General features: G+C 51.5%; 1 protein-coding gene across 1 annotated transcript; it reads right to left on the bottom strand.

Annotated features, from left to right (window-relative positions):
- Positions 1–10,145: 10,145 nt before the first annotated feature.
- LOC139702042 (E3 ubiquitin-protein ligase RNF26-like) lies at positions 10,146–11,498 on the bottom strand. Its single transcript, XM_071601996.1, has one exon. The coding sequence runs from the start codon at positions 11,496–11,498 to the stop codon at positions 10,197–10,199; it is 1,302 nt and encodes a 433-aa protein (XP_071458097.1). The 3' UTR covers positions 10,146–10,196.
- Between the last annotated feature and the right edge of the window lie 2,339 nt (positions 11,499–13,837).

Below are 13,837 nucleotides of genomic sequence, written 5' to 3'. Positions count from 1 at the left end.
ATTAAGGACAGGATCCAGAGAAAACTGAGCAGTGCTCGGCGAGGTATGCTCATACAGAGGACCCAGAAGAGGCTGGACACTTCTGGGTGATGGGAGCTCACCCAGAGGACAAAAGGACACTGAGGCATTTTTGGCTAGGGCTACATAGCACAGAACCCAGAGTAGACTGTGGGATATCAGCTGGATTGCACTACCCCACAGGACTGTGAGGAGACGAGACCTGATATGCAAGAGACACTTATCTGCAAGGCCCAGAAAAATAGCACTGGAGGGCCAGGGGCACTCACCACCAAGATTCAGGAGAGAGTAAGCACAGGAGATCAAGGGGTGCTCAACATGAGGAGCCAGAAGAGATTGAGCAATGGTGAGAGAGGAGCGCTCATCTACAGACTCAGAGCCCAGGGAAACTGTCAGAGAGCATCCCTAACCTCAAGTTTTCTGTTACCTCAGAGATGGTACACAGTGTTGCTTTTTCACAGGTCAGAAGAAGTCCTCCTTGATGAGGAGAAATTGTCCTTGGTCACACATCACATGGTCCTCTCCAGGAGAATTTCTTTTGATCCACAGTACTAGACAGCTGCTTCTCTGGTGGAAAAAGTGTGCCCAGAGGCATGTCAGGGAAGATCCAGACCATATTTGGAAATTTGGTTTTCATGCACTGGTCCCCACAAGGACCTTAGGAATACTGGCCAGGTTAAATCATTCATAAGAGCTCAGCCACTTGAGCACAGGTGTGGTAATGGTGAACCACGAGTACTTGAAGGAGGTCCTGCAACTGAGAAGCACTTACATTTATCTTGTGGTTTTTCAGTCATTGGTGAGAAGATCCTCTGTATTGTAGCACCAAAGGCCAAGCTAGGTTGTGGGAAAGAGACAGTATAAATACTTCTCCAAGATTACAAGGTCATGTTCATTGTGAAACTCAGGTGAAGCCACAGTTGGTGTATGAATCTTAGCAGGGAAGGGATTCACCCACAAAGGTCACTAAAAAACCAGGTGACCTAGAGTTCAGAGGAGACTGACCTTTGGTGGGTGAAAAGCACCCACCCCAAATAACCAGAGTATATTGAGAACTTCTGGGCAAGGGGAGCTCACCCACAAGCCTCAGGGTACACTGAGCAATGGTGAATTCAGTGAGCCTAAAGAGAGGACCAACAAAATAAGGATCACCTTAGGCGAAGGGCACTCATCCACAGACCCAAGGCCACTGAGTAATGGTAGACAAAGAGAACATCGAACAGGACCCAGAGAACACTGGGGACTGTTAGGTGAGGGGCCCTCACCCACAAAACCAAGAGGAGACTGCGCACTGCTGGGTGAGGGGCGCTAACCCCCAGGACACAGAGAACCCTGAGCAATGGTGGGAGAGGAGAGATCAGAGGTTAGCACAGAGAGAAGCCTGAGTACTGACTGGCGAGGGGCGCTCAGGCTCAGGACTCAGAGGAGACTCAGCAATGGATGGTGGGAGGAGATCTGGAAGAGAACACAGAGAACACTGAGCACTAGTTGTTGATGGGGCACTCATCCATATATCCAGAGGAGACTGAGCTCTGCTGGGGAGAGGGGTGGCTCACCCATAGGACTCAAACCCTTGGAACCTTTTGGAGACTATCACTCACAATGAGTTTTCAGTTACCCTAGTGATGGTGGGACAGTGGTGTGTGTTCCCAGGTTGGAGGAAGTCCTCAGAAATGATGGGAAATTGTCCTGGGCTTGATCCACAGGTCTTGGAAGGTTGCTTATCCAGTGAACAAGACTGCCCAGTGGCATATCCTGGAAGATCCTGGGCATCATTGGATATTTGGTGTTCATCTAGTGTTCCCAGAGACCTCAGAAATAATGGGCACATTAAATTATCCGTAAGAACACAGCCACTGGAGCAAAGGTGTGGTAATGGTGGACAAAGGGTGATCAAACCAGTCCTCAGTACTGTTGGAATGGAGATAAACTAACAATTGTCTTTTGGTTTCTGGTACTGGAGAGAAGCCTGTAAGTACATCACCACCAAAGACCCAGCCAGGTGGTTTGGAAAGTGTCAACATTTCACCAAGATTCCACAACAGTGTATTCTTGGAAACTCGAATACAGCCACAGTTGGAGTACTAACAGTAGCGGTGGAGAGGCTCACCCTCAGACTTTACCAAATGAGCCAGATGGCCTAGGGCTCAGAGGACACTGAGCAGTGTTGGGCTAAGGGCACCCAGCTGCAGTACTCAGAGAAGCTGATGGCTGGGCAGTGGGCGCACACCACAGAAGTCAGAGAACCCTGAGCAATGGTGGGTGTTGGGAGATGGACTGGATCCAGAGAGACTGAGCAGTGCTCAACAAGGTATGCTCATCCAGAGGACCCAGAGGAGGGAACTGCTTAGTTATGGGTTCTCACCCAGAGGACAAAGAGGATACTGAGGTATACTGATAGCTGGGGCTACAGACCACAGATCCCAGAGTAGTCTGTGTATTGTCAGCTGGATGGTGCTCCCCCACAGCACCCAGAGGATAGAGAGACCTGATGTGCAAGGGACACTTACATGCAAGACCTAGAAAAATTGCACTGGAGGGCCAGTGGCACTCACCACCAAGATTTAGGAGAGAGTGATCACAAGAGAACAAGGGATGATCAATAAGAGGACCCAGATGAGATTGAGCAATTCTGGGGAAGGGGGCCTCACTCACAGGACCCAGAAGACCCTGACCATACTGAGTTTTATGAGAAGAGTAACCCTCTCCCAGAAGACACAGAAGAGACAGAGGAATATTTTGAGAGGAGAACATAGCACAGGTCCCAGAGAAGACTGAGGAGTGTTAGGCCAGTAGTGCTCAACCAGAAGACCCAGAGGAGACTGAGCATGCCTAGGTGAGGTACGTTCATGCAAAGGACTTAGAGGAGACCAAGCAATGGTCTTTGAGGGGAGATTCAGAGTGAACTAAGAGAAAACTGAGCCCTGCGTGGTGATGCGGCTAAAAGAGGCTGTAACATTAACAGGCACAGTCCCTAAGCCACATGCTTGTTGTTTAAACAGAGAGGGGGAGATGTTGAGAGCCACAGCTTGAGGGGCCCCAGCAAACTTCCACCTGCCAGCAAACTTCCAGCTGCCAGCTGATGATTGGCTTACAGCAGCCCCAGCAAACTTCTAGCTGCCAACTGATTGGCTCCTCTGAGGTGATGCTCATTGGGTTGTTTCCATGCCCTTTTAGACCATGGAGCTGCTCATTGGGGGACTTTTTTTGGCTCCGCCCACGCAACCCAGCCACTCAGCCTCAAGAGCAGGAGGAGTGGGGGAGGTAGAGAGGCTTGTGGGAAGCTGGTGGTGGCAGTTGGGCTCTGAAGGTTTTCCTGAAGAGCTGTGTGGTTTGGCGTGTGTGTTCTAAAAATAAAGTTCGTTTCTTTTGATAAGTGGCTCCTGAATTGTGCCCAGCCAGACTTCAGCACTGGGCCTTGATCCACAGGTCCTGGAAGGATGCTTGTTCAGTGAAATGAGAGTGCCCAGTGACATGTCCAGGAAGATCCTGAGCATAGTTAAATATTTGGTGTTCATCCAGTGTTCCCAGAGACCTCAGAAATCATGGGGATATTAAATTATCCATAAGTACATAGCCACTTGAGCAAAGGTGTGGTAATGGTGGACAATGCGTAATTGACTCAAGTCCTCAGTGCTGTTGGAATGGAGATCCACTAACAATTATCTTGTGGTTTCAGGCCCTGGAGAGAAGCCTGTGTGAATGGCAACACCAAAGTCCCAGGGAGGTGGTTGGAAAGAGGAAGTGTCAACATTTCGACAAGATTCCACAGTAGTGTGTTTTTGGACACTCAGATATGGCCACAGTTGGTGTACAAATATTAGCAGGAGAGAGTCTCACCCCCAGACTTCACTAAATGAGCCAGATGGCCTAGGTCTCAGAGGACACTGAGCAGGATTGGGCTAAGAGCAACCAGTCCCAATACTCAGCGGAGATGACTGATGGCTTGGCAGTGGGTGCACACCACAGAACTCAGAGAAGCCTGAGCAATGGTGCATGACAGGATATTAAGGACCCCAAAAGACTGAGTGGTTTTAGGTGAGATGTGCTCATCCAGAGGATCCAAAGGAGGCTGGGCACTGGTTGGTGATGGGCGCTCACCCGGAGGACAAACAGGACACTGAGGCATTTTTGGCTAGTGCTACATAGCACAGAACCTAGAGTAGACTGTGTACTGTCAGCTGGATGGCGCTACTCCACAGGACCCTGAGGAGATAGAGACCTGATGTGCGAGGGACACTCCCCTGGAAGACCAGGAGAAATAGCACTGGAAGGTCAATGGCACTTACCATCAACATTCAGGAGAGTGAGCACAGGAGAACAAGGGGTGCTCATCAAGAGGACCAGATGAGATTGAGCCATGGTGGGCAAGAGAGGTTCTCTACAGGACCCAGAAGACCCTGAGCAATGCAGGTGTGTGCAAACATGAAGGACAGGACCCAGAGAATACTGAGTGTTGTGAGGTGAGGAGACCTCTCCTGGAGGGCACAGAAGAGACTGAGGAATATTTTGAGAGGAAAGCACAGCACAGGTCCCAGAGAAGACCAAGGGCTCTTATGTGAGTTGTGCTCACCCAGAAAAGCCAGAGAGGACTGAGCATGGCTGGGTGAGGTGCATTCGTGCACAGGACCTAGAGGAGACTGAGCAATGGTTGTTGAAGGGAGAATCAGAGTGAATTCAGAGAAGACTGAGCCCTATTTGGTGATGCAGCAGTCCTTCACAGAACTCAGAGCAGATGAGCCCTGGTGGGAGAGGAGCGCTCACGCACAGACTCAGAGCCCAGGGAAACTGTCAGAGAGTAGCCCTCACCTCACATTCTCAGGTACCTTAGGGATAGTGGACAGGGTTGCTTTTATAAAGGTCAGAGGAAATCTTCCTGGATCAGGAGAAATTGTTCTTGGCCACATGTCATATGGTCCTCTCCATGTGAATTACTTTTGATCCACAGTCCTAGACAGCTGCTTCTTTGGTGTAAAGAGTGTGCCCAGTCAGGGAAGATCCAGACCATACTTGGAAATTTGGTTTTCATGCACTGGTCCCCACTGGGACCTTAGGATTACTGGCCAGGTTAAATCATTCATAAGAGCTCAGCCACTTGAGCACAGGTATGGTAATGGTGGACCACAAGAGATTGAAGTAGGTCCTCAGCGCTATTGCTTGCATTTGAGATGCACTAACAGTTATCTTGTGATTTCAGGCATTGGAGATTATCTCCCCATATGGTAGCACCAAAGGCCAAGTGAGGTTGTGGGAAAGAGACAGTATGAACAGTTCTCCAAGATTCCACCATGGTGTTTCCTGAGAAACTCAGGTGAGGCCACAGTTGGTGAATGAATCTTAGCAGGAAAGGGATTTGCCCACAAAGGTCACTAAATAAACCACATGGCCTGGGGCTCAGAGGAGACTGAGCCCTGGTGGGTTAGAGCACCCACCCCAAATATCCAGAAGACATTGAGAACTTTTCGGCAAGGAGCGCTCACCCAGAGGCTCAGGGAACCCTGAGCAATGGTGAATTCACGGAGCTTAAAGAGGGGACCCACAAAATAATGAACACTCTTAGGGAAGAGCACTCACCAACAAGGCCCAAGGCCTCTGAGAAATGATTGGCTAATAGAACATTGCACAGGACCCAGAGAACACTGGGGACTGTTAGGTGAGGGGCCCTCACCCACAAAACCAAGAGGAGACTGAGCACTGCTGGGTGAGGGGTGCTCACCCACAGGACTCAGAGGACCCTGAGCAATGGAGGGTGAGGGGAGAAAGGACAAGATTCAGAGAGAACTGAGTACTTTCAGGCCAGGAGTACTCAGCCACAGATTCCAAGGGGAGTGAGGAAGGATTGGCTAGAGGAACACAGCACAGGACACAGAGAAGCCTGAGCACTGTTAGGGGAGGGGTGCTTACCCGCAGGACCCAGAGGAGACTGAGCACTGAGGGGAGGGGAACGCTAACTTAGAGAACCCAGTGGAGACTGAAGATCCTGGCTAGAGGAACATAGCGAGGACAAGAGGAGACTGAGTACTGTTCAGTGAGGGGCTCAGAGCGGACCCAGAATTGCTTGGCAACCCAGGGGACACAAAGAAGCCTGAGCTCTGCTGTGCGAGGGGCACTCACCAGAGAACACAGAATAGCCTCACACTGTTGGGCTAGAGGCAAGACCCCAAAGGACACAGAGGTCCCAGGATAGACTGAGCACTGCTGGGCAAGTGGCAGTGACCTGCAGACCTGCAGGACCCAGGGACAGAGCACCTGACGGCAAGGGGCTCTCACCCCCACATCTCAGTGGTGACGGAGAAGTGGTGGGAAATGGGTGATCACCCAGAGGACTCAGTGGAGACTGAGCAATGGTGGGTGAAGGGAGATAGAGAAGAGAACAGAGAGAGAAGACTGAGCTCTGATTGGCGAGGGGTGCTCAGGCACAGGACCCAGAGGAGACCAAGCAATGGATGGTGGGAAGAGGTCTGGAAGAGGACATGGAGAACACTGAGTGCTGGTTGTTGATGGGACACTCATCCGTATACCCAGAGGAGACTGAGCTCTGCTGGGAGAGAGGTGCTCATCCACAGGACTCAAAACATTGGAACCTTTTGGAGACTATAACTCACCATGAGTTTTCAGTTACCCAAGTGATGGTGGGACTGTGGTGTGTGTTCCCAGGCTGGAGAAGTCCTCTGTAATGTGGGAAATTATTCTGGGCCTTGATCCACAGTTCCTGGAAGGATGCTTGTTTGATGAAACGAGAGTGCCCAGTGGCATGTCCAGGAAGATCCTGAGCATAGTTCAATATTTGGTGTTCATCCAGTGTTCCCAGAGACTTCAGAAATCATGGGGATGTTAAATTATCTATAAGAACAAAATCCCTTGAGCAAAATGTGCTAATGGTGGACAATGCATGATGGAACCAGGTCCTCAGTGCAGTTGGAATCAAGATCCACTAACAATTAACTTGTGGTTTTAGGCCCTGGAGAGAAGCCTGTGTGCATGGCAGCACCAAAGGACTAGTGAGGTGGTTGGAAAGAGGAAGTGCAACACTTTGCCAAAATTCTAAACTAGTGTATTCTTGGAGACTCAGATACGGCAACAGTTGGTGTACTAATGGTAGCGGGAGAGAGGCTCACCCACAGACTTCACCAAATGAACCCACTGGCTTAGGGCTCAGAGGACACCGAGCAGTGTTGGGCTAAGGGCACCCCAGCCCCAGTACTCAGAGGAGAAGCTGATGGCTGGGCAGTGGGCACACACCACAGAACTCAGAGGACCCTGAGCAATGGAAGATAATGCAAGATTCAGGACAGAACCCAGCAAGAAAGAGCAGTGTGAGGCGAAGTATGCTCATCTATAGGACCCAAGGGGGCTTGGCACTGCTGGGTGATGGGTGCTCACAAATAGGACAAAAAAAGATATGAGGCATTTTTGGTTAAGGCTATATAGCCCAGAACCCAGAGTAGACTGTGGACTATCAGGTGCAGGACGCTACCCCACAGGACCCAGAGGAAACAGAGACCTGATGTGCAAAGGACAATCACCTTCATGACCAGAGAGATAGCACTGGAGGGCCAGGGGCACTCACCACCAAGATTCAGGTGAGAGTGAGCACAGAACAACAAGGGGTGCTCAACAAGAGGACCCAGATGAGACTGAGCAATGGTGGGCAAGGGGGCCTCACCCACAGGACCCAGAAGACTCTGAGCAATAGTGAGTTTGCAAACCAAAAGGACAGGACTCAAGAGCGCACTGAGTTTTATGAGGAGAGTAGCCCTCTCCTGGAGGACACAGAAGAGACTGAGGAATGTTTTGCGAGGAAAACATAGCATAGGTCCCAGAGAAGACTGAGGAATTTGGGGCAAGTAGCACTCCACAGAAGACCCAGAGGAGACTGAACAAGGCTGAGAGAGGTACGTTCAAGCACAGGACCTAGATGAGGCTGAACAATGATCATTGAGGGGAGATTCAGAGTGAACTCAGAGAACACTGAGTCCTGTGTAGTGATGCGGCAGTCCTTCACAGAACTCAGCAGATGAACCCTGGTGGGAGAGGAGTGCTCATGCACAGACTCAGAGCCCTGAGAAACTGTAGGAGAGTAGCCCTCACCTCAAGTTTTCAAGTACCTCAGGGATGGTGCACAATGTTGCTTTTTCACAGGTCAGAGGAAGTCCTCTTTGATGAAAAGAAATTGTCCTTGGCCACAGGTCACATGATCCTCTCGAGCAGAATTGCTTTTGATTCATAGTCCTAAACAGCTGCTTCTCTGGTGAAAAGAGTGAGCCCAGTGGCATGTCAGGGAAGATCCAGACCATACTTGGAAATTTGGTTTTCATGCTCTGGTCCCCACAGGGACCTTAGGAATACTGGCCAGGTTAAATCATTCATAAGAGCTCAGCCACTTGAGCACAGGTGTGGTAATGGTGGACCACGAGTGATTGAAGTAGGTCCTCAGCGCTGTTGCAATTGAGATGCACTAACAGATACTTTGTGGGTTCAGGAATCAGAGAGAAGCCCTCTGTACAGTAGCACCAATGGCCAAGCAAGGTTGTGGGAAAGAGACAGTATGGACAATTCTCCAAGATTCCACCTTTATGTTCGCAGTGAAACTCAGGTGGGCCACAGTTGGCATATGAATCTCATCAGGGAAGGGATTTACCCAAAAGGTCACTAAATGAACCAAGAGGCCAAGAGCTCAGGGGAGACTGAGCCCTGGTGGTTAAAATGCGCCCACCCCAAACATCCAGAAGACATTGAGAATTTGTGCAAGGGATGCTCACACCCACAAGGCTCAGAGGATGCTGAGCAGAGGTGAGTGCGGTGAGCTTAAAGAGAGGACCCACAGAAGAATAAGCACTCTTAGGCAAAGGGCAATCACCCACAAGACCCAAAGGAAACTGAGCACTGCTGGGTGAGGGGCACTCACCTACAGGACTCAGAGGGCCCTGAGCAATGGTGGGTGAGGGGAGATTAAGATAGGATTCAGAGAGGTCTGAGTACTTTCAGGTGAGAGGTGCTCAGACAAAAATTCCAAGAAGACTGAGGAAGGATTGGCTAGGGGAACACAGCACAGGACACATGGAAGACTGCGGACTGTTAGGTGAGGGGTGCTTAATCACAAGAGCCAGAGGATACTGAGCATTTATGGGCTGGGAATGCTAACCCAGAGAACCCAGAGGAGCCTGAGGAACCTTGGCTAGTGGAACATGACAGAGGACAAGGGGAGACTGAGTACTGTTAAGTGAGGAGCACTCACCCATAGATCGCAGAGCAGACCAAGAACTTTTTTTTTTTTTTGAGCTGCCAAGAGAACTTCATTCATTGGAAACTGAGCAACAGACCCCTCAGGGAGCTGCATGCCCCTAAGCCCTGGCCCCTTCTGATTGGACCCTAGTGAAATGTGCACAGTTGATCTCCCTAATGTCAGGGAGAGACAAAGAGGAATGCCATTTTTCTATGTAAAGTGAGGAATAAAAGGGGAGTGAGTAGAAATCTGGTTATCCCTCCTGAGGCTCCCTGTGGAGCTGGGATGCCTGAGGTTACATGGTCCCCAGATCAGGCGTAGATGCACACCCCTCCCAGAGGTAAATTGATCCCAGCTTTTGTATTGGGTTGGGAGAGAGCCTCTTCCGATCATGACAGGCAGAAGTGGCTCTAAGGGCACCTGAGAGATTCCACCCCCAAACCTACCAGGGCACAGGGGCTCTGGATGAACACAAAGGTTCAAGATCATTCCAAGGCCCCTGAGTTGCCAAAATATCCAAGTGACACTGATGTGTTGTGCTGCAGAAGCTGGGGGAAAAGTGGGAAGGAGGCAGGGGAGTACCTACAAATCTCCAACAGGAAAACCAGAAGCAGAGACAGGTAGCCCCAGAGGCTAGTATGTGGGTGCGCCTGGGCAGGCTGGAGGAGAACCCACAGCACACAGTCTCAGAACCTTTGCACAGTGACATACTCACCACCCTCAGCATCAAAGGGACCCAATTGGGTACAGAGAAGCTATGTTGCCCTGCCCCCCCCAGATCAAAGACTTCCAGAGTGTCCCATCTCCATGTTCTGGATGTATGGCTTGAGGCTTAGCAGGACAACCAAAGGGCAGAGGATTTCAGGCCAGGACCCAGCAGTGAGATGTTATTTCTGTCCCAGAGCAGGTGCCTGTGTGGAGCATGGAGAGTAGACAGGCAGGGAGGGAGTCTTCAGAGGTAGACATTGAGGGTCTTCAGGATACCCCGGCAGCAAAGCGGGCAGTTGCGGTGGTAGACGGGGTGGCGCATCAGGATTTCAGTGCAGGCCTGGCACAAGCACAGGTGCCTGCAGGGCAGAAGCAGCACAGTCTTTCTCTGGTCCTGGCAGATGACGCACTTCTTCCGCTCCTCTTGCTCCTTTAGCAACTTCCACGGGTCTTGCCCAGCTGTAGATTCTTCCTCATTGAGCCTCTCCCGGCCCCGGGCAGGTGCCACTCTTATGGTACTGACCTCCTCCTCTTCAGCCTCTGACCTGGGCCCTGCTTCAGGAAGTGTGTCCTGTTCCTGGATCCTGGTTGAGAATACCCTCCTGGGGCCACCCTGAGGGGCCCCTGGTGCCCCTCCCCGGTATGGCCAGCTCACCAGCCTTAGGCTGCTCCTCCACACTTGGCGCCAGGCCTCCAAGCCCAGGGCTAGGCGAGTCAGCCTCACAACGTCCTCTCGCAGTCGACGGTAGGATGGCCGGTTATGAAGCTGACTGAGTGCTCGGGTGGCCAGTCTCAGGGTGAAGTCTGGGTGCAACACAGTCACTGTCACTGCCAGCACACAAGCCAGTAACACCAGGCCAGTGAGATTGACAAGTACAAAGCTGGCCAGGAGTCGGGCAGCTGAGGCCAGCAGTTCCAATACTAGTTGGCAGAGGGTCCAAAGGAGGATGGCCATGGCCACAGCACTGCTGGAAATATGGGTCAGGAAGGCAGCCACCACACCCATCATCCTCCACAGAGGGCCCGTAACTATATCCCAGAGGGCCAGCACCAGAGAGAAGAGGTTCTGAGTGCCAATGAGGCAGATGTTGACCAGGTTGTTGATCACATAGGCCACCAGGCTCATAGCAATAGTACAGATGTCACAGGCCTGGCACAGCAAAGAATGGCCATTGGAGACCACATTGAGGATACCCCTGTGAAGTATTTCCCGGCTCCGTAGTTTCCCATGAGATGCCAGGTGCCCCAGGAGTTTCAGGCTCTTAAGGCCAGAGCAGCAGCTATACAGCACAGTACGCAAGGCCCGCAAGCCCCCAAAGGTGAACGGGACCAAGGCTTCCATGAAGGCCAGCAGCGAAAGCAGGACACCTTGGCCCAAGTGCAGAAGACTAGTCAGTACTGTGTGCGGCAGGTTGTAGATGAAGGCCAGGAGCCAGGCCAGGGAAGCCAGGAGGGAGGATGCCAGCAAGAAGTTGAGATCCAACACCAAGGTCAGCACGTCCAGCACCAGGCCCACCAAATTCACTACCAGATACACAGCCTCCATGATAGGGATATGGAGGTCAGTCCAAAAGAAAGCTGGCTCCTCAGTTGAGGGCGCTGTCAAGGTTGTCAATATTTTGGGTGATCAGTAATTAATTTGGAAGGGAAGTGAACAGTCTCCAACTCAGGGGGAATGAAAATCTAAGGAAAAAGTGGGCTAGAGAGAAGGGGGTCTTAATATAGGGAAAGGGGGCCAGATGCTGCTCCAAGAATCCTGGTTTTGAAGGCGGGCTGGTTGGGAGGGAAGAAGCCAAACATCTCTGAAGTGAAGGTGAGCACAGTCTGGAGGAGAGACCTCAGCTTTGGAGGCCTGGTGTGGTGTACCACCACCAGGCAGTGGGTCAGACAGGGAGGAGACAGGGAACCGATGGGGATGGGATGGGATCGGGTTGGACCTGGCCGTGGGGGTGGCGCTGGCTGGGCGCGGTGTAGCGGTCCAGCTACGCAGGTGCCCCTGTCCCCGCCCGGCCCCCGTCCTCCCGCTCGCGGCGCTGGATGCCAAAGAGGGAATGGAGAGGGAGCCGGCCTCAGCAAACCCCCAGCGCGGCCTCTACTTCGCTGGGCGCAGCCATCTTGTGTCCAGAACTTCTTGACAAAGGGCACGCGCTCAGGGGACACAGAGAAGCCTGAGCATTGCTGGGTCAGCAGTAAAACCCCAAAGGGCACACAGAGGTCCCTGGGGAGACAGAGCACTGCTGGGTGAGGGACGCTCACCCACAGGACTCAGAGGAGAGGACCCTGAGCAACAGAACACTGAGCACTGACTGGGGAGGGGCACTCAGGCACAGGACCCAGAGGAGACTGAGCAATGGATGGTGGGAGGAGGTCTGGAAGAGGACACAGAGAACACTGAGCACTGGTTGTTGATGGGATACTCATCCTTATACCCAGAGGAGACTGAGCTCTGCTGGGAGAGGGGCGCTCACCCACAGGCCTCAAACCCTAGGATCCCTTTAGAGACTATCACTCACCTCAAGTTTTCAGTTACCCAAGTGATGGTGGGACAGTGGTATGTGTTCCAGGTTGGAGGGTGTCCCCCATAATGATGAGAAATTGTCCTGGGCCTGATTCCCAGGTCCTGAAGGTTGCTTGTCCAGTGAAACCAGAGTTCTATGTGGCTTGTCCAGGAAGATCCTGAGCATAGTTGGATATTTGGTTTTCATCCAGAGTTCTCAGAGACCTCAGAAATCATGGGCATGTTAAATTATCCATAAGAACACAGCCACTTGAGTTAAGGTGTGCTAATGGTGGATAATGCATGATGTTATCCTCAGTGCTGTTGAAATGGACATCCACTAACAAGTATCTTGTGGTTTTATGTCCTGCAGAGAAGCCTGTGTACATGGCAGCACCAAAGGCCCAGCAAGGTGGTTGTAAAGAGGAAGTGTCAACATTTTGCCAAGATTCCACAGTAGTGTATTCTTGGAGACACAGATATGGCCACACTGGGTGTACTAACCATAGGGAGAAAGAAGCTCACCCCCAGACTTCACCAAATGAGCAAATGGCCTAGTGCTTAGTTGGATATTTGGTTTTTATCCAATGTTCCCGGAGACCTCAGAAATCATGGGTACATTAAATTATCCATAAGAAAACAGCCACTTGAGCAAAGGTGTGGTAGCGGTGGACAATGTGTGATCGAACCACATCCTCATGTTGGAATGGAGATCCACTAACAACTATCTTGTGGTTACAGGCCCTGGAGAGAAGCCTGTGGGCATGGTAACACCAAAGGCCCAGCAAAAAGGTTGGAAAGAGGAAGTGTCAATATTTCACCTTGATTCCATATTACTCCATTGTTAGACACTCAGATATATCCACAGTGGGTGTACCAACAGTAGCGGGAGAGGGGCTCACCCACAGATTTCACCAAATGAGCCAGATGAACTAAAGCTCAGAAGCCACTGTGCAGTGTTGGGCTGAGGGCACCCAGCCCCAGTACACAGTGAAGATGGATGATGGCTGGGCAGTGGGTACACATCACAGAACTCAGAAGACCCTGAGGAATGGTGGGTGATGGGAAATTAAGGATGAGACCCAGAGAAGACTTAGTAGTGGTAGGCGAGGTGTGCTTACCCAGAGGACCCAGAGGAGGATAAGCACTGCTGGTTGATGGGCACTCACCCAGAGGACAAAAAGGATACTGAGGCATTTTTTGGCTGGGGCTACATAGCACAGAACCCAGAGTAGACTGTGTACTGTCATCTGGATGGTGCTCACCCACAGCACCCTGAGGAGACAGAGATCTGATGTGCAAGGGGCACTCACCTACAAGACCTGGAGAAATAGTACTGGAGGGCCAGTGGCACTCACCACCAAGATTCAGGTGAGAGTGAGCACAGG

This window comes from Marmota flaviventris, chromosome 15, assembly GCF_047511675.1.
Source record: "Marmota flaviventris isolate mMarFla1 chromosome 15, mMarFla1.hap1, whole genome shotgun sequence".
Taxonomy (NCBI): domain Eukaryota; kingdom Metazoa; phylum Chordata; class Mammalia; order Rodentia; family Sciuridae; genus Marmota; species Marmota flaviventris.
This window is presented reverse-complemented; position numbering and strand designations above follow the sequence as displayed.

Excerpts from the sequence above, each read along its gene's own strand:
- LOC139702042 (XM_071601996.1), bottom strand. The coding sequence starts at position 11,498 with ATGGAGGCTGTGTATCTGGTAGTGAATTTGGTGGGCCTGGTGCTGGAC.